Source organism: Lactuca serriola, chromosome 4 (assembly GCF_051521515.1).
Source record: "Lactuca serriola cultivar US96UC23 chromosome 4, Lser_US96UC23_V15, whole genome shotgun sequence".
NCBI lineage: Eukaryota > Viridiplantae > Streptophyta > Magnoliopsida > Asterales > Asteraceae > Lactuca > Lactuca serriola.
The window spans coordinates 2,141,197-2,161,363 of NC_136411.1; the positions used below are offsets into that span (position 1 = coordinate 2,141,197).

Genomic DNA, 20,167 nt, shown 5'->3' on the forward strand with positions numbered 1-20,167 from the left:
ATGGCCGGCAGGGCAAGGCAGAGGCTCCAGTGGTGAGGAGCCGGTCGTTTCAACTGACGGCAGAGGAGGCACGCGCTGCACCCGATGTGGTGACGGGTATGATTCTTTCCCTCTACTTTATTTTTATGATGTTATGATATTGATATGTGCTCTGTGTATATGCATTAGGATCGTTCCATGTGAACGGTATTCCTGTCCAGGTGTTGTTTGACTCGGGTGCCACCCGGTTATTTGTTTCCCTTGCACTTAGCAAGAGGTTTATTGAGTCTTCGGGCATGTTGGATTGCCCTTTAGAGGTAGAGATTGCCGATGATCGATCGGTACGAGCATCAGCAGTGTTCAGGGATTGTGTTCTGAGATTATTTGAGGAGCGTTATTTGGTGGATTTGGTTCCTATCCCGTTGAGGGGGAACAAGGTGATTATAGGCATGGATTGGTTTAGCCCTAATGGGGCGGTGATAGATTGCGCACAGCAGCTAGTGCGGATCAGGACCCCGAGTGGGGGAGAGTTGGTGATCCATGTCGAGAGGCCACAGCGTGGACCTGCAGTATGTTCAGCAGCAAGAGCTAGGCGCTACCTTCAGGACCCCGAGTGGGGGAGAGTTGATTGATACTTCTTGTTGTACATTGAGGTCATGGTTTGGGTAATTTCGAAGTACCCCCTATATCTTTTCCATGCTTCATATAAAGACTCTCCACCTTGTTGTTTGAAGTTGGCTATATTCTTCTTGAATTTCACAACCTTGGATGGTAGAATATATTATTGGATGAACTCTTCACGAACTTGAGCTCATGTGGTGATGGCTGCGGGTGGAAGTTCTTTAAGCCGCTTTGCCGCTCCTTTAAAAGTCATTGGAAGCATACATAACAACACTGTTTCACTAGGAACATTGGGAACATTAAAATAGTTCGCGATTTCGTTCAATTCGTCAATACGCTTGTAAGCATCTCTGTGATCTTTCCTGTAGAATGGGATATCCTTAAGCATAGCCAAAATATGTTCCTTGAGTTCAAAATTGGCGGTGTTCGGAATCTCTGGTTGAACAAGACCCAAACTGTTATCACGTATCCACTTCTTGTACTCTTCCATTGTCGTATATGCTATGTCCGCTATCTCTTCTACTTCGCTCAGGATGTCGTCCTCTGCATCATCTTCAGTTTCTGGCTAGTATCCAGTTCCTTTCTTTCTTGGAGTCTTCTCAAAGTGTTCGAATTTTTCAAATTCAAAGGTGCTACTCGACTCACGAACCTCCTTGTTTTTCATCTTGTGGAATGTCGATTCATGATCTTCAAGTGGTGGAACTATTTGAGTTTTGAATCCTCGGGTCATATATCACTGAATTTGAAACAAAATAAAAACAAAACACGTAAAACATATAAAAATAAAATTGATTTTTTAGTGACCATGACGTTGCCAAAGGTGACCATGACGTGGTTACTGGACTAACATAAAAATTTAAATAATACAGAAAAATAACTTTTTGCGGTTTTTATCCCACAAAAGGATCAAATAAATAAAGTAATTAAACTAAAAATCAAATAAGTCGTCCCCAACAATGGCGCCAAAAACTTGAAACGTGCAAAAATACCTATCAACTTTTAAATTTATAAACCTAACTACTTAACTAATTTATGCACCTATTGATAGTGTACCTAGTTGGATCATAGAATAGTTCAGGTAAGTCGGATATTGAACACAGATAACTCAATTTAATTAATATAATAATGACTAAAATCTAAAGTAAGAAACAAACTTAAAATGTGGGTTTTACTGATTTTGCAAGATCAGAAGAACTTAAATCAAACAACTAAGTTAAGCAAATTCAATATTAAAAAGATACTTTCATTAGATCCGAATCCCCCCTTTTTCATATGGTTGATTTCTTATTAAATTACTATTATTGGTTACCAAATTATTATGAAACTATTTATTATGATCAAATAACTAGTTATTACCAATTTATGACTACTATGTTATGATCAAACATAAGTAAACACGAAATTGATATTAAGATGAATTTGACTATGTACGATAAATCTAATAGTTACTTTCCTATGATCAAGTCAAGCTACCAAACACAAATTATGGATCAATTATGCTCTCTACACAGTTAAAGTTACTACCTTTAATTACCTAATCTAAGATTTGTTCAACCCTAACTCTAACAATTTAATGATCATAAACCACTAGGAAATCAAGTTCATGCAAATAGAATGATTATCTACTACACTAAACGTATATCAAAGCAATCAAAGACTAAACCTAAAACATGTAAGGTTTCAATTTATCAACATTAGAAAAACCAACAATAATTAATCATAAAATTGACATCAACACATAGTTTAAAGGGTTCATCTTCACCAACGAAAGTAAAAGGTTTTTAGCCTCTCATCATAATAGAAAAACATACTAAGTCAATGTAAATAAGACTAGACATGATTCAATCTAGCAAAAAAATAGATCAATGTTGTTTTCTTCTTGATCTCTTCAACTATTAAGCTACAATCGTTTTCAGAACTTCAATACACTTTCTAGAGGGTTTTTGTCGCAATCCTTCTCCATAAAATCAGTCGGAAGCCTCTTTTTTCGACCTAAAATCAAATATTTATACTTTCCTTAAATTTGACTCCCACGTCATGGCAAAACTCATCATCGTTGGTCGGGAATCTTCCAATCGCCACGGCGTGGAAGGAAATCCCTACGCCGTGGGCTTCAAAAATCGTGACTCTTTCGCCTTCAATTGTCTCCGCCCACTCTTTCTTGCTTCCAGCTCCTCATTTGCTTCCTTTTCATCCCGAGCATGTCTTTGCTACTACAAAATAAATTTCAAACATAATAAGTACCTTTTGTGCTAAAGTAAACACAATTATAGCTAAAAATATTAGGAATATGCACAAAATACATGATTGAATATCCATATATCAGTGTCCTAAAAAACTAGTGTTTCGCTTTGAACTTTCAATTTTTTTTTATCAAACTAAGAAATCAACCCAAAAAACTTACTTTTACATACAACTGTATCACTATACAAGTTTGAAACAAAATAATAATAATAATAAAATAATACGTAAAAAACGGAAACCGTAGGTGTGGTATGCCATCTACGGTGTACAACCTGATAATACACAATTTGTGCATTAACAACTTGTACACCGTAGGTAGAATACCATACTACGATTTCTATAACTTTTTTTTTCTTTTCGTTTTTTGCAAAAAAAAATATATCAAATGCTAGTAGATTTTATAAAAAAACTATAAGCATAAAAAAATAATAATAAAAACGAAAACCCGGAAGAATACGAGAAATACATGGTTGTTTGGAACCGCCGTTAAGAGTGTTTTTATAGCTTCAAATAGTAAAAAATGAACTAATTTTCAACTTTATATATTCTTTATATATTTTGTACTAATAGACCATCAAAAAAGTAAACATGCTCCAAAACTATAGCTCAATGCCCTCAAACCGTAGGTTTCTTGAGGAAACCATATTTTTCTTTAATTATCTACTGTTTGGTGTCTATTTTAGCTTAAGGCTAATTTTTGACTATTTAGTAGAAAATAATTAGTAAAAAACAACTAAAGTTAATTGTATCATATTTAGATGGGTTAGGTTAGCAAGCAAGCAGTTTAACCCGATTGATGAACATCCAACCTTCAGATTCCGAGTTCTCATGTGTTTTCCTCTAAATGAAATAATTCTTAGACCATCTAATATGCTCACAACGGCCAGGTCCGTGGTCTAGCTGTCCACGATCGTGGTCCGTGCAAACCATACCGGCTGGTCGTGGTTCAGCGTTATGGTTGAGGTTCGTTGTGGGGAGGACGAAAAGCAACGACCAATAGGAAGAACGGAACCCATTAGTTCCCTGAACACGTGATTGAGTTATAGAAGTTTTAATTCGATTTTGCAATTAGGTCCCTCTCTTAGTTTACATTGCACCAAACATACCCTAATCCTAGATTAGATTAGAGGTATTCACGGTCCGGTTTTTGCGGTTTTAGCTCAAACCGAAGCCAAACCGTTAGTTATGGTTTTTTTCAAGCTCAAACCGAAGCCGAACCGTTTAAAAATTAAAACCGAACCGTTACTAACAGTTTGGTTCTGGTTTGGTTTCACGGTTTGGACTTGTTAGACCCATTTTAATCGAGTCCATTAGATTGTTAAAAAAATTCAATATTGTTACAGCAACAAAAAAATCTGCCAAATATTGTTAAAAAAACTACAATATTGAAGCTGTCAAAATAGTATAAAAAACTGTCAACAAAAAATCTGACAAATATTGTTTTAAAAAACTACAATATTGTTAAAAAAACTGCAATATTAAAGTTGATAAAACTGCCAAAACAGTAAATAAAAAGCGGTAAATGAAAACAATAAATATTGTTCTATTACATCAATTATTTGTATCGATTCATACAACCTAAAAACCATCCAAAACAGCAAATAAAAACAACAAATATTGTTCCATTATATCAAAGATTAAACTAATACACACAAAACAACAAATATTTTTCCACTATTCGTTAGCTCACTTCCAAAATGCCATCTAATTCATAAACTTATTAAAAGATCACACCAAAAATTGAATATAAAACCATGAGAAGAAAAATACATTTCAATCGATATTATAATTGTATTTTATTGTATTAAATACTAGTTTATATATATATACATATATATATATATATATATATATATATATATATATATATATATATATATATATATATATACTTTAAGTTCCATGGAAAACAAAAAATCCTAAAAATCATTAAAATGCATAAAAAAATACTTAGAGATCACAAAATTTTTTTATCAAAAAATCGCAATTTTTAGGTCAAAATCGCTGAAAACCTTTTTTGATTTTTTTTTAGAAAAAAAAATTGATTTTTTTTTCAACGAAATTGTAAAAAATGCTGCGACTTTTTGATAAAAAAAAAAAAGTTTTGTGGTATCTTGGTATTTTTTTTATGCATTTTTATGATTTTTAGGGTTTTATATATATATATATATATATATATATATATATATATATATATATATATATATATATATATTATTTTTTATATATATAATTGTATTTTATTGTATTAAATACTAGTTTATATATATATATATATATATATATATATATATATATATATATATATATATATACTTTAAGTTCCATGGAAAACAAAAAATCCTAAAAATCATTAAAATGCATAAAAAAAAATACTTAGAGATCACAAAATTTTTTTATCAAAAAATCGCAATTTTTAGGTCAAAATCGTTGAAAACCTTTTTTGATTTTTTTTTAGAAAAAAAAATTGATTTTTTTTTTCAACGAAATTGTAAAAAATGCTGCGACTTTTTGATAAAAAAAAAAAAAAAAAGTTTTGTGGTATCTTGGTATTTTTTTTATGCATTTTTATGATTTTTAGGGTTTTTTAAGGTTTTTTTGTTTTCCAAATAACCCTTCCCTATATATATATATATATATATATATATATATATATATATATATATATATATATATATATATATATATATATATAAACTCTACGGTCCGATCCGATTTTTATACGGTTTAAAATCTTAAAAACCGTAAGCCAAACCGTTCACTACGGTTTGAAATTTTCAAATCTACAAGCCAAACCGTAAATATCCCTCTCTCATTTAAAATTAATATAATGTGTGTTTAATTGAATAAAAAATTAGTTTAAAAAATATATATGTTTATTGTATTTTTTTAATATAATGTGGTATTTTAATATAATAAAAATCTAATATTTAAAAAAAAATCATATGTTTTTATTGTATTTTATATTAAATTTAATTAAAAAAAATGAAATGAAATGATGTGTTAATAGTAAATATCTCATACCTAGGTTGTGTTTGGCGCGCCATAGCTAGCTGATAAGCTAGCTTATTTTTCGAGCTTTTTTATGTTATCGTGTTTGATAAGCCAAAAAGTAGCTTATAAGTTAACTTATAAACTAGCTTTTTGAAAAGTTACTTATACGAGTTTTGTTAAAATTTTCCAAATAAACCCCTTAATTAATTATAGAAACACATATTCTTATATGTCCTTTTATGTAATTATATATATTTCAGCTAATTTTACCAAACGTTATTTTTTATCAGCTAGCTTTTCAGCTATCAGCTAGCTTTTTATTTAACATCTAGTTTTTCAGCCACCAGCTAACTTTTCAGCTAACATCTAGCTTTTCAGCTAATCCGTCAAACATAGTCTCCACACCGCCCTTAACAAAACAACGAAACTGACGTGTACCATCAAACTAAAATAAAAACTTTATTTGAAGACCAAAAACTTGTAAAAATGAAATTACAAAACAAACATATTCTTCATAAACATTAACATGTCCAGAAAGCATTAATGGATTCTGGTATACAGTAAAGCCAACTCAAATGGAGAAATTATCTTTATCTAGCCTCCTTAAAGCAGCACGTGTTTTCTTCTTCTTCCTCCTCAGCTTGTCAGTCCTAAATGCCTCCTCCAACTGCTCCACCCTTCGACTTAACGAGTTGATCATCCGTGTCTGCATTTCGTTCCTCTCGGAAATCTGTATCATGAGTTTCATCATCTTCTCATTATCAGCCATCAACTTCTCCACGACTTCCCTCTTCCCCTTATCATCATTTCCTCCGTCGCCTTCCTTATGGACTTTCTCTACTTCCATTGAACCTGCAATGGATGTATGATCCTCTTCCTCAATTTCCGTTAAATCTGCTGCAATTTCCACATGATTGTAATTGACAACCATCTCCTTTACGACATCATTTTCTACGGATTGCGAATTGCCAGTGTCACCGGAGGTTTCTGTGATCTGTTCGGAGGTACTTCTACAGACATTGTTAACATCAATTTCGCCAGAGTAGTTAAGTGAATCTAGGTTTTGTTGATCAGCGTGCGCAATCGAGTCCACCTTCTCCTGCAGCGCGATTGCCTTACTGGTAACCGCTTTCCTCAAAAGCCTAACGCCACAATCAACACCACGAATCGAATCCAATTTGAAAAGCAAAGACATTAGGGTTTCGTTCACTCTCAACCGCTCCTTTGCATCTCTACGAATCAAATCAATAACTTCGATATCGTTAATCCTCCGTTCGATTTCACTAACCTCGTTTCTAATTGAACCGACCTTCTTCACGCTCTTTCTCACAATAAAACCTCTGACCACTTTTTGGATCTTAAGCGCCGCCGAATCCTTTAACATCGATAATGTAGTTCGTGGTTGCTCAGATGAAATGAAGTGAACTGGCACAGAAACCACCTTCGGCGATGATCTGTGTTGTGTTTGCTGGACTGGAACAGATCGTGATGGTTTTTGAATGGAATAGTTTCTGAAAAACGGACCGCCGTTCATCGTCGATTACCGCTAGTCGCAATGAAAATGATGAAATTTGTAAGTATTTTACTGAATTTGATGCGTAAAATTCTGATGTCGTGATCATAGTTGGTACAGATCGATGTTTATTTATACCACAAGTTTATAATCTAATGGAAGGAGAATTGCGTTCTAGAGCGTTCTCGATGTCTGGCTGATATTTGTCATTGGGGTCGTGTGTTATATTCTAGACGCCTGTAGAATGTTCTGTGCTCACAGTATCACGCGCGTGACTTGTCATCTCGTTCTCAAAGATTTTTAACTCTTTTCCTAATTTTTTTTTTAAATAATTATAGACATCGACACAAAAACATTTGAGTTTGTCAAAAATAGATGGTCTTTTTTTTTTCCGTTAGATGTCTAAACTTTGCATGGGTATTTTTTTATTGGGTTATTGTCAAGCTTAATTATGTTTCGTATATTAATTTAAATGGTTCCTCGTGATTTTGTTTTTGCATTATAAGGTACAAATTCATGTTTTTAAGGTTTAAAAGATCATTTGGAAAAAATTGAAGGGGTCATCTGGTAAACATTTCCTAGTCAGCAGGTTTAATATGCAAAGTCAATTATTTAACTCCCACCCCAATTGCCACTGGCCGACAATAACCCTAAATTCAATAATGATGACCATGAAATCAATGAAGACTCCTTCTGCTTCTCGTTTTTTAGAAAATCAATAATCACATATGAATTGCATCATAAGAAATCAGAGGTTCTAATAAGAAAAGATAGCAGCGGTGTCTCTTTTGATTTCAATCAACATTCTTCTAGTTCTTCACTCTGTACTTCATGACTCGGTTTTTTTTCCAATCTTCAATCAATGATTTATGTTGAAGTTGTTGAAGGGCATCCCTTAGCTCTCTCTAGAAATGATCGAAGAGTGTAGGGTAGTGATTTCAGGCTTTTAAGCATACATATTCAAGGCTGAAGAGCATTGGAATGACGTCGATGTAACGATGAGCTTGTATAACAAAGGTGAGACCCCACCCGCTGTCTAACCTCGATAAACTCTCCCTGCAACTCCGCCCACCTAAAATCGGTGGTGACTGCCTTCATCCCCTGGCTTATCCATTTGACCATAGATTTCCCCAAATTTCTCTGGTCTATCTTCGATTCTGTCTACCTGCTTTCCTCTGATTTTTGAGTAATTATCATCCACCACAGGTTTACCTGTGATTTCCGTATGGGAGATATTGTTAAATCCAAGTTTTTTGTTGTAGTTGTTGCCGGTGCCGGTGTGTCGTCGCCTTTTGGTGGTGCTGATACTGACAACGATTTTCTAATTAGAACTGTTCTTGATGTTGATTCGTAACGGAAACATCCAAGAAGATTGCGAATAGGAGCATCCCTGAAAGGAAGAAGATGAGAATGAGGAAATTTCCATGTCAAAGTGAGGAAATCGGAGGAGGGTTAGCGACGCTTCCATCATTCATCTTTCAATACCCACAATTCTTTTTGTTGTTACACTCACACCTCCCACACGAGAGTCGCTTACCTGCATCACCATTTGGATCATGTTTGTGTTTTGTATGCTTATACCTCCAACAGTTCCGCCATGTCGGGTTGTCGTATTGGAGAATATTTAAGTAAGCAGCAGGCAACAGCCTCCTCCACTCCTTGAATGGGAAGGTGTAAGCCACGTGGCAAAGGAATCTCCTTTCTCTTTGATTCAGAATTTTAGTAGGAAGATAAAGATTCTTGTAAATGTAACGGTTTCCTCTTATTAATTTTAGAGATGACCTTAGTCGTAAAAATGGAAGAAATACACAAGCTCCTCCCTGGTTTAAGCTGGATCATAAGTTAGGTAATGAAAATGTATTCTCAGTTCTTTGATTTTGTTTCAAGTTTATTAGAATACTGATGTAGAAAGGGAAGACAAGAACAAAAAATAGTATGGGTTTAAGCTTGAATTTAAATGAAGGTGAAGGAGATGGAGACAGTGGTGGTGATGATGAACAAGGAAGATTAAAAGAGGGGCCCACAAGGAAGTGTAACCTTCAAACATAGGTAAAGGTACCGGATTAACAGGTAAAATAAAAGTTCGTACCCTTCAAAGGAAAAAAATCACCAGGGACCATTTAAACCAATATACGAAACATTGTTGGGTTATAGTGACAATAACCCTTTTTCATTTATCTCATTTTGAATGTCTCTCAAGTCACATATGTTTGTGTGGTGTTGATTGGAATTTTCGATAACCATGTTAGTGTGTTGGTGGGTTACTAGGTGTATGTCTTGTTGCTTTTAATTGTGTTTGTTTGAAGAAAGCAAACACCTAAAGTTAATGGGTGTCATACCATATTTTGCATTGTTATGTTATCACTATTTTATTTGTTTTTTACCTTATAAAACTACTGAATGTCATGTTATATATTTCCACACTTTTATTTAATTTGTTGGTGATTTGTTTTACTAATGTGATTTAAGTGTAATGGAATTACTTTGTTGACCAAAAGTGATATTGATAAATATTAAACAAGTAAGGAAGGTGTGAAGTGCACACTTGTTTAAATTTATTCAAGATTAAAAGTAGACTGTCATTTAGGGGCGAATCCCCTGAACGAATGGGGGTCTGAGGGTAGCACCGCTGGGAGCGGGGTCCAAGGGGCAGAGCCCCTGGCTGGGATCGAGCAGTTGCAAAATTCAGAATATTGTTGTATTAAAAATGCATGAGAAATCCAAAATTAGAATATTTGACTCGTTTTTTTGGATTGGTATTAATCATTATAGAAAACCCAAACTTATGACAGTTTGCCAAACTGTTTTATGACAGTTTTGACAGTTTTAAGACAAAGGAGGTATTTAACCAATCTTTCTCAGTTTTTTCTGGTACTCACGAAATTCATATATCTCATTCTCTGTTCTTTTCTCTTCTAACTCTTATCCAATCAAAGATTAGAGAGTACCACCAAATACTTTGATTTGATAGTGAAATCACAATTCTCAGAATTTCCAAGGCTATTATTATCCCATTTTTCTAACATAATCTTCCCATACTAACAGATTAGTTTTGGTTTACCATATGTAATGCTCTTAGAGCTCCTAATTAATGATATTCCACATGTCACTCTACTACTTCTTCATTTTAAAAACTAATCGAATACCTGCGCGTTGTGCAAAATACAATAATGTATTTGAAATCTTTATAAATATATATTTTAAAATATATCAATGAATTGTTAGCTCTCATATAATAAGTCGGTATAAACATTGCTTGTTTTGAATTATATGATAATGTAGTAGACATCTTTTAAACTTCTATAATCTCAATTGTCTCAATGGCCTCTACATGTGGGTTACTCATGAATAAAATTAAAATATAATATATGGTTTAATGATATTTATAGTTGTTATAATTAATTAATTTTAAAACCCTTATTTGCTTAAGATTTTAATTTCTATCATTGTAATTATTTTAAACATCAAACATTATTTTTGTTTTTAAAGGTAACAATATATTTTTTTTATATATAATGTTACCTTTAACTATTGTTGTTGTAAGTTATTTAAAATAACGTATTTGAAAACTCTTAATTATTATAGTTTAGTTTCAGAAATTTAAGTTTTTTAAAATTTATTTGATGAATATTGTTCGTTTCTTTAATTATAATTATTTAAAACACCAAACATTGTTTTTATTTTTAAAGGTAACATTACAATTTTTTTATATAATATTACTTTTAACTATTGTATGTTATTTTTAAGCTACCTATTTGAAAATTCTTAATGATTACAAAAAATAGTTTCATTTTTTTTGTTAATTTAAGATTATAATTTAGGTTTAATACTACAATTTATAAATTTTAACTATTTATAAAATAGTCTCCATTTTTTTCAAGTTTAACTGAGATTTTGAATTAAGTTAATCGTTTAACGTTATAAAGAAATTAATAATTTAACTATTTTGCATAAAATCATAAATTATAAAAATTTGTAACTTTAGATAGACAATTGCTCACATACGACAATATATCTAAACTAATAAGTTAACTATAATATGTTAAAAAGTTAAAGTCATAATTTTATAAATAGAACTAAAATATGATATTTTAATATTGTAGTCTAGTTAATTTATGATTAGAATTTAGTTTTTGCATTAATTTAACATTTTTAACCAATTTATAATAATTATTAGAAATAATGTAACATCCCGAGTTTAGAAGTGCAAGTTCAAGGTTCAATGTGTAAATGTGAAAGGGCAACTCGGCGAGTCCATAGGTGGACTCGGTGAGTAGGGTCGCGATTCTGGTCGCGTGTTAAGTGGCCAACTCGGCGAGTCGGCGGCTGGACTCGGCGAGTTGGTGTTGTGTGGAGAAAACCCTAATTTCGGAGGATGAGCCCTATTTAAAGGAAATTATACCCTCTCCCCAGCCTCTTTACCCTCTCTTGAAGTCCAGAAACCCTAGAATCATGTATAACCTCCATTGATGAAGAATTAGAGCTTGGGAAGAGAACTTGAGAAGAAGAAGGTTGAAGATTAAGAGGCTAGCATTTGGATATTATTATAGATCAGGGATCTACTCCTCCTTTGGATCATTTCTGAGGAAACAATCTGTTACCTTGAGTTTCCTTCTTCTTGATTTGTTCTTAGTTGCTATTTTGGGGATTATGGCTTGAGTGGATTTAATTGAAAGTTTTGAAGCTAGATCTGAAGTTGAAACTTCAGATCCAAGTTGGTAATGATCCTATTTGTTGTAAAGGTGCTGCCCAAGAATGGTTGATGAAGCCCTTTTGTCCCAAACCCAAACCCTAGAGTGTAAAATGCTTAGATCTACCTGGCTTCACGTAAAGTTTGCCACTTTACATGATGGATGGCTTGTATAAGAGTAGATCTATGGATTTGAGACCCTGCATGGCTTGAAAAGCCTCTGTATGGGTTATGAGCTAGTGGCACTCGGCAAGTCACATGGGTGTACTCGGCGAGTTGCATGAAGGTGGGCAGAAACTCAGCGAGTTGGAAGAACAACTCGGCGAGTTGGTTGAAGATAGCCTTGGACTCGTCGAGTCTGGTCGTGAGGTCCTAACCTTCTTCTGGTTGAGCCGTGAACCGGTTAGTCAAGGGAGGACTCGGTGAGTTGAGTGCGAGGGGACTCGGAGTTGTTGGACTCGGCGAGTCTCGGGGTGACTCGGCGAGTTGAGTCGCGGATTGGGGAAGTTCTGAGCTTGGGGACTCGATGAGTCATCGGGTTGACTCGGCGAGTAGAGTCAGTCAGGAGGTTGACTTTGACTTTGACCTTGACCAAGGGCTGACCATTTGACTTCCTGGGGCATTTTGGTAATTATTGGCATTTGTTTTGAGTTCAGTGTTGGTGTTGGCTAGTGGTGAAGATCGTGTCAGTGGTCGGAGCATCTTGATATTATCTTTCAGTCGGTAGTTGCGAGGTGAGTTATCCTCACTATATCGACAGGGTCTAGGGCACCAAGGCCAGCCCTTTATCGGATTGTGATCCGGGTATCGTTGTTATGTTTTTCTTTGCTATGTTTGCATCCGGTAGTTATGATGGTATATGTTAGAGACCTGATTAAGGTCGGTATCCTGGTATATAGGATGATGCTATGCTAGTGACCGGTTAGGTCGGTATCCTGGTTAGGATGATGTTATGCTATGTGATCTGTTAGATTGGTTTGTTTAGATGCGATTCGTTATATGATTGAATGTTTATATGCACGTGGTTGTTGGACTGGGGTTGGGTTGAGGCGGGTCCTGCTTTGTGCTGTAGGCCGACATACCCAGGGCGGACCGGTTATCCCGAAGGCCCAACGAGCGGTCGGGATAGGCTGTAGGCCCCAAGAGGGCGGATCAGACGTGTCGAGGCTCGGAGAGTGGACTAGGCCGACTGAAGGCCCAGTGCGGGCGGACCAGTCATATTGTAGACTCAGAGAGTGGACCAGGTGGATTGAAGGCCCGGTGTGGGCGGACCAATCACACTGTAGACTCGATGTATATGGCTAGACTCGGAGGGTGGACTAGGTGGACTGAAGGCCGGTGCGGCGGACCAGTCACACAGTAGACCCGAAGTGCATGGCTGTTATGTGTTCTGTTATGATATGGCATGTTGTGCGTGTATGGTATATGTGGTTGGTATTTTGGGGGTATCTCACTAAGCTTTCAGGCTTACAGTTGTGGTTTAATGTTTTCAGGTTCTTCAGGAGACCGTGGCAAGGCAAAGGCGTGATCGTATCGATCCTCATGATTGTGTTTTATGATGTGGTTCTGGGAAGACTCTGATAATAATTGTACTGAAAACCTTTTTGTAATAACTTTATGAAAATGGGTTGTTTTTGAAAAGTTTAAATTGATTGAAATTTTTAGACCGTTACAAGTTGGTATCAGAGCCTTGGTTTGAGTGAATTGGAGGAACATTCGTGTGAATCCAATCTCAAATCAAGGAGAGTTTTCAAAAGAGAATTTAAAATGGTTTTCAAAATGAGTAAAGGAGGACGCAGAGGTACGATCAGCCGGAGCCAGTAAGTAACCCCAAAATACCATACATGATATTTGTGTTTGAGCTATGATAGAACAACATGCTAGTACTAGCCTAGGGATCTTCAGGATTTCATGATAATGTTGCCTGATTTATGATGCCTGCTAGCCTAGGGTTCTTCTGTGGGAGATTTCTAGTGTTCCTCTAGGAGTGAGGGTTGAGTGCTTGTTATGTATGTTTTTCTCTAGGGTGTTATGGTAATACTTGATACAAATGTGGGTGGGTATGGAAGGTAGTATGGGCCCGTACTATTGAAAGCACAGGACCCATATGCGTATCAAAGAGACCATGCCCTCTAGGGTTGGGTTGGGGGTTGGTTCTCGGGATAGTGGGAAGTATCTGAGATCTTGTGATGTTTTTCAGTATAGTGGTTACGAGGCATGCTGGGAGCAGATCCGGGTCAGGATCGGGAGCAGGAGAGGGCGGTCAGGGTGGGTCAGTACCACCCGAGGTTATTGGTTAGATGAGCACAGGCGAGTTGGATGCTAGGATTCGTGAGATCCTGCATGATGAGGTTGCTACGTTGTTCCGGACCGAGTTGTCGGAACTGTTTGGGTCGATCAAGACCGCCATGGTTGAGTATTTTGATGAGCGCTATGCGGCACTCACAGAGACGGCTACCGCGGCGGCTACAACGGCTGTAGCAGCGGCAGGGGGAGGAGCCGGTCGAGGTTTTCAGTATCGGGACTTTGATAATACGAAGCCCCTACCTTCAATGGATTTTAGGACCCGATTGTCGCTATGAGATGATTGTCGGATGTGGAAGGGTGTTTCTTCACGTGTTCATGCCCTGCTGATCAGAGGGTGAGGTGTGCTCTGAACCTGTTGAGGCTCGGGGCGAAGGATTGGTGGAGATTGACCACGGGGTCATTTTCGGATGCGAAGAGGGCTGCGGTTTCTTGGGATCAGTTTTGAGAGATGTTTAGCACTCGTTATGTTCCGCAGGTTGAGAGAGAGAGGTTGGCTCAGGAGTTCCTGGAGCTGAAGCAGGATTCAGATGCGGTGACGGAGATCACCAGGATGTTCACGGAGAGGGCGATGTTTTGCCCTGAGTTTGCTTTAGAGCAGGCTCAAATGTCCCGATATCTGAGTATGCTCAACAGGGACATCAGAAAGTTTGTTTCTACGCAGAGGTGCGAGACCTTGTTGGAGTTGCAGGAGGCCGCCAGGCGGCGTGTGTGACAACCCGAAGTTCGTTTCATCATTTGTAACCCTTTCTGTTAATAAATGCGTCGTTTTCAAATTCATTTCCGTTTACGCTATTAAATTAAGTCATTTAATTTGAGGTTGCTATTATGACGTAATGGGTGTCTAAATGCATTTAGAACTCATATTAACACCCCATTCTAGTAATCGGAATATTTTTAGAATCGACCATATCGGGTTACGACAACTTAATCGGGTGCGACCAAAAGCCACGTCTAACGTCGGTATCGGGTAGAATTCCACCGTGTCCCAAACTTGGAACATATTTAAAGTGGATTAAGCTTCCATTTCAAGCTTTTTCACTCTCTCACTACTCTCTCTCTAACCTCTCTCCTCAATCCAAACTTAAGGTCCAAAATCATCAAATTAAGGCTCCAATTCATCAAGGTAGCCTCCCTAACTCATAGATTAGCATCCTTAGCCTTAAAATTCGTGTTTAATCTATGGAAAAGGACCATGTTCATGTGTTTACGGCCCTGGAACATGCTTGGGCCGTAAACACACATAAAATGGGTTTTTGAGCCTTAAAACCCTTCCAATCCACCTTTGGAGCTTAGATATGGCTAAATGACTTCAGGGAACAGACTTAGAACACCTTGATTCAAAGTCTAATTAGATACATTTGTATACCATTTCATATTACATAGGAACCTCGCGCGTTATCAAGCCCCGAACCGACGCTTAGCATTCAAACTGTCACGTTTTCTCGCCTGGTGAGTTCATACCCCTACCCTTTTTCAATGTTTTTCACTGTTTTCAGGGGGGAATACAAGCAAAGTACAAGGAATAATTGTACTCAAAAACTTGTTTTTACATGTGTTGTGTTTCATATTTCATATGCTTTTAACGCTGACAATCATAACAGATAACTGTTTGAACTTGCAGAACACATTACCGTATTATTTGTGAAAAACATTATAAAATGTTGTATTTTATATTTTCACAAATGGTTTTCCACATTATATCAGTTGAAAGCATAACATTTGAACTTTGAACATGAAACTTAGTACACTGTTTTGTCCTCGGTAACACTCCACGGAGATACACGAGTGGTGGATCATTGTTTGTAACAGTATCTTTCTATATTATTACTAGTAAATTTGTTATTCCTATAAATTGGAGACACGTCCTCGGAGAACACTCCACAGAGATACGCGAGTGGAGGATCGCACCCGTAACTAGAATCTCTTAGATAGGGAGCGTGACTTGAGTGTATAGATCTATACAGGGCTGACTACCCCACACCTGGCTGATAGCTACAGCCGAACCGAAAGGTTCAAGGGTGACGAAAGTCATAAGGTGATGTGGAATACTTATTGTCGTATCTAGTCTATCGTATGGTTATGGAACTCGCAATTTGGATAACAGAGATTTACTTAATAGTAATAATGAATAAAATATATAGTTTACTTGTACATATTAGTTTTATATACGTGTTAAAACTAATACATTTCACAAGGACAACCAGGTTTTCAGTATACATCTTTCACATTTCGGATTAGTAACCAACTTTCATGAAAATATGGGATTTTCCTGGGGAACATTGTACATAACCAGATTCGTGTAACAAACCAGATAACTAAACTTTACAATTCACAAGAGTAACCAAGTTTTTAGTGTACATCTTTTACATTACATTTCGGATTAGTAACCAACTTTTAAGAAAATATGGGATTTTCTTGGTGTGTAACTTTTCAGAAATAGAAAGGAAACAAATACATTTTCAGAAAACAAAACCGCTTATGAACTCACCAGCTTTATGCTGATTTTCAAACTGCTTGTATTCTCAGATCCACATTAGACAGGTACCCGATGATTCCTTTTAGCGAAGACGGATTGCGTAGAAGACACGTCTTACTTTTGTCTATATATATATATATATATATATATATATATATATATATATATATATATACATATGTATCACTCTTGTAATACTTTTTACTTTAAAACAAATGTAAAAATCTTTATATGTAATGTAATGGTTGTTTACTTTGCTTACTATGTACATTGGATTTGATACTCAATGTGGAGTCCGCCCCGGAAACGTTTCCGCCTTGGGTTTCGGGGTGTGACAGATTGGTATCAGAGCCCGTGTTTATAGTGAACTAAGTATACCAAACCTTACATGGTATAATACTATAAACATTAAGGGGCCTAAGTGCTCTAAACTAAAAGTATACTTCAAAATATAAGTATTTTCAAAAGCATACAAGTATACCTAACCATCGAGATCCGTAACTACAAGTAGAACAAAACACAAGTAAATGGGTGTTGTACGCTGCGGTTAAACCTGGGCAGTTATGTAGTCGTGTCTAGGATCAATATAGCATGGCCAACTATATTCATTCGAGACACGACCAACATGGGCTTGGGAGTGACTGTGGTATGCGGCATGCCTAAAACATACCCAAATACCACAAACATCGAGCCTGTGTAGTAGCGTATCATGAAATACTATGGGAGTATTTCTCGAGCCAATCCTTTGTAGAAATCTTCATTCAAGCATAGTTCCTTGATAATTTCTTTAGCGATAATTTATCTGCTTTGATAACTCATACCTGCTTTATCGCTTAATAGAATTCAATATCTGTCATATCTCTTGATTCAATTCAGAGTACTTACCATCCTCTCATTCCTGATCTTTATAGATCAAGATGCCTCCAAGAAAGAGACCCAGTTCAAAGAACAACAATCCTCCTCCGCCACCACCTCCTCCTCAATTTGATCCTGTAATGTTCCAGGCAGCTGTTACTGCCGCAGTGGTAGCTGCTATGTCGCAAATGAACCCCGGTGGTTCAAGAGGTGGTCCCCAGCCTCAAAACCAAGAAGATAGCCAGGGACACTGAAAAGAGGGTTCCTATAAAGATTTCATGAACGCAAAGCCCACGTCCTTTGATGGCACTGGAGGTGTCATTTCCCTTTCTCGATGGTTTGAGAAAATCAAATCTATCTTTGAAATCTGTGCCTGTTTGGAATCTGACAAAGTAAAGTTCGCAGCCTGTACCTTTATCGATAAAGCCTTGACTTGGTGGAACGGTCGAGTCAAATCCCTAACCCTACCTGTAGCCAATGCCATGGGTTGGGAAGCCATGAAAGAACTCCTTCTAGCTGAGTACTTCCCTCGGGGCGAAATACAGAAGTTAGAGCATGAGCTCTGGAACCTGAAGATGAAGGGTTCTGATATTGCTGCATACACTTCTAGATTCGATGATCTAGCATTACTCTGTCCGGGATTGGTTACCCCGGAGAGTAAGAAGATAGAGAGGTTCATCTAGGGGCTGACCCAGCCAACCAAATGAAATGTTTTATCTGCGAGGCCGGATACATATGACAGTGCCAAAAGCTTAGCCCAGACTCTGATTGACCACAGTGATGATGTTGAGGAAACAACCACCACTCCTGAACCGACCAAGAGGAGTGGTGAGAAAAGGAAGTTTTGGAAGAAGAAGAAGGGTCAATCTTCTCAAGGATCCTCAAAGAAACAACAGACTGTAGCAGTCCATGCTGCTACTACCCCTGTTGCTGCTGCTTCTGTTGTGGGATCTACAGCTCAAACACCTACTAGTAGGTATGCTGGTAATCTTCCCCAGTGTGAAAAGTGCAAATATCACCATAAACCCGGCCCCTGCCGTGATCTGTCATGCACCAACTGTGGTAAAAAGGGGCATACGGTCCGATTCTGCAAAGCACCAGCCCAATCCGCGAATCAATCTTCCGAAGCAGGTGTTGGTCATGCCTGCTACAATTGTGGAGAAGCTGGACATTTCAAGAGGAACTGCCCCAAGAAGACGACAGTTGATAACACCGGAAGAGTCTTAGCCATGGGACGGGAGGAGGCAGTCACCGATCCCACCGTTGTTTCGGGTACGTTCCTTCTCGACAACTCTTATGCTAGTATTCTTTTCGATTTGGGTGCTGAAAGAAGCTTTGTTAGTCATTCGTTCAAACATAATCTTAAACCTAATCCCCAACCATTAACCGAAACGTTTACCGTCGAGATGGCTAACGGTGAGAAAGAAAGCGCTAGCGATGTGTTCATAGGTTGTACCCTTACCCTGAACGATCATTCATTTCCCATCGATCTTATGCCAGTTTCTATAAAGAGCTTTGATGTCATCATTGGCATGGATTGGTTGAGTCCCAATCATGTTGATATCCTTTGTTTCGAAAAGGTGATCCGTCTCAACCTTCCTGTGGGTCAGACTCTCATGATCTATGGCGATAAGCTCAGCTCTAATCTTCGCATCATTTCTTGCATCAAAGCTCAGAAACTCTTACGAAAGGAATGCCAAGAATTCCTAGCCCATGTAATCAACGAGAAACAGGAAGTTAAAGACCTCGCGAGCATCCCCGAAGTTTGTAACTTTCCTGAAGTCTTTCCCGAAGAGTTCCCGGGAATTCCTCCTGAACGTCAAGTTGAATTTTGCATTGACCTAATTCCTGGAGCTACCCCCGTAGCCAAACCCCCGTATCGGTTAGCTCCAGCAGAAATGCAGGATTTATCTAGCCAACTCAATGAGTTGCTCAGCAAAGGGTTCATCCGACCGAGTTCCTCACCCTGGGGAGCTCCGGTATTGTTTGTAAAGAAGAAAGATGGATCCTTCCGGATGTGTATCGACTATCGTGAGTTGAACAAGTTGACCGTCAAAAACCGATATCCCCTTCCGCGAATAGATGACCTCTTCGATCAACTCCAGGGAGCCAGCTACTTCTCAAAGATAGACCTTAGGTCATGGTACCATCAGTTACGAGTTCATGAGAGTGATGTTTCCAAAACAACTTTCAGGACTCGGTATGGACACTACGAGTTTGTAGTGATGCCCTTCGGTCTAACCAACGCACCGACAGTGTTCATGGACCTGATGAACCGGGTGTGTCACCCTTTTCTGGACAAGTTCATCATCATGTTCATTGACGACATACTTGTCTACTCCAGAAGTGAAGAAGATCACAAGAAACACTTGAGGTCAGTGTTGGAAACCCTTAGATCCGAAAAGCTGTACGCAAAATTTTCCAAGTGTGAATTCTGGATTCGGAAGGTAACTTTCCCCGGCCACGTGGTAAGCGAAGAGGGTATTCA

General features: G+C 37.3%; 1 protein-coding gene and 1 non-coding gene across 2 annotated transcripts; one reads left to right on the forward strand and one right to left on the reverse strand.

The window, feature by feature from the left end:
• Window positions 1-630: 630 nt before the first annotated feature.
• Window positions 631-736, forward strand: LOC145103544 (small nucleolar RNA R71). The gene has a single exon (XR_013706629.1). It is a non-coding gene; the product is annotated as a small nucleolar RNA R71 (small nucleolar RNA).
• Window positions 737-6,273: 5,537 nt separating this feature from the next.
• On the reverse strand, window positions 6,274-7,540 carry LOC145100878 (uncharacterized). Its single transcript, XM_079038002.1, has one exon. It carries the CDS (start codon window positions 7,370-7,372, stop codon window positions 6,410-6,412), a length of 963 nt encoding a protein of 320 aa, XP_078894128.1. The 5' UTR covers window positions 7,373-7,540; the 3' UTR covers window positions 6,274-6,409.
• Between the last annotated feature and the right edge of the window lie 12,627 nt (window positions 7,541-20,167).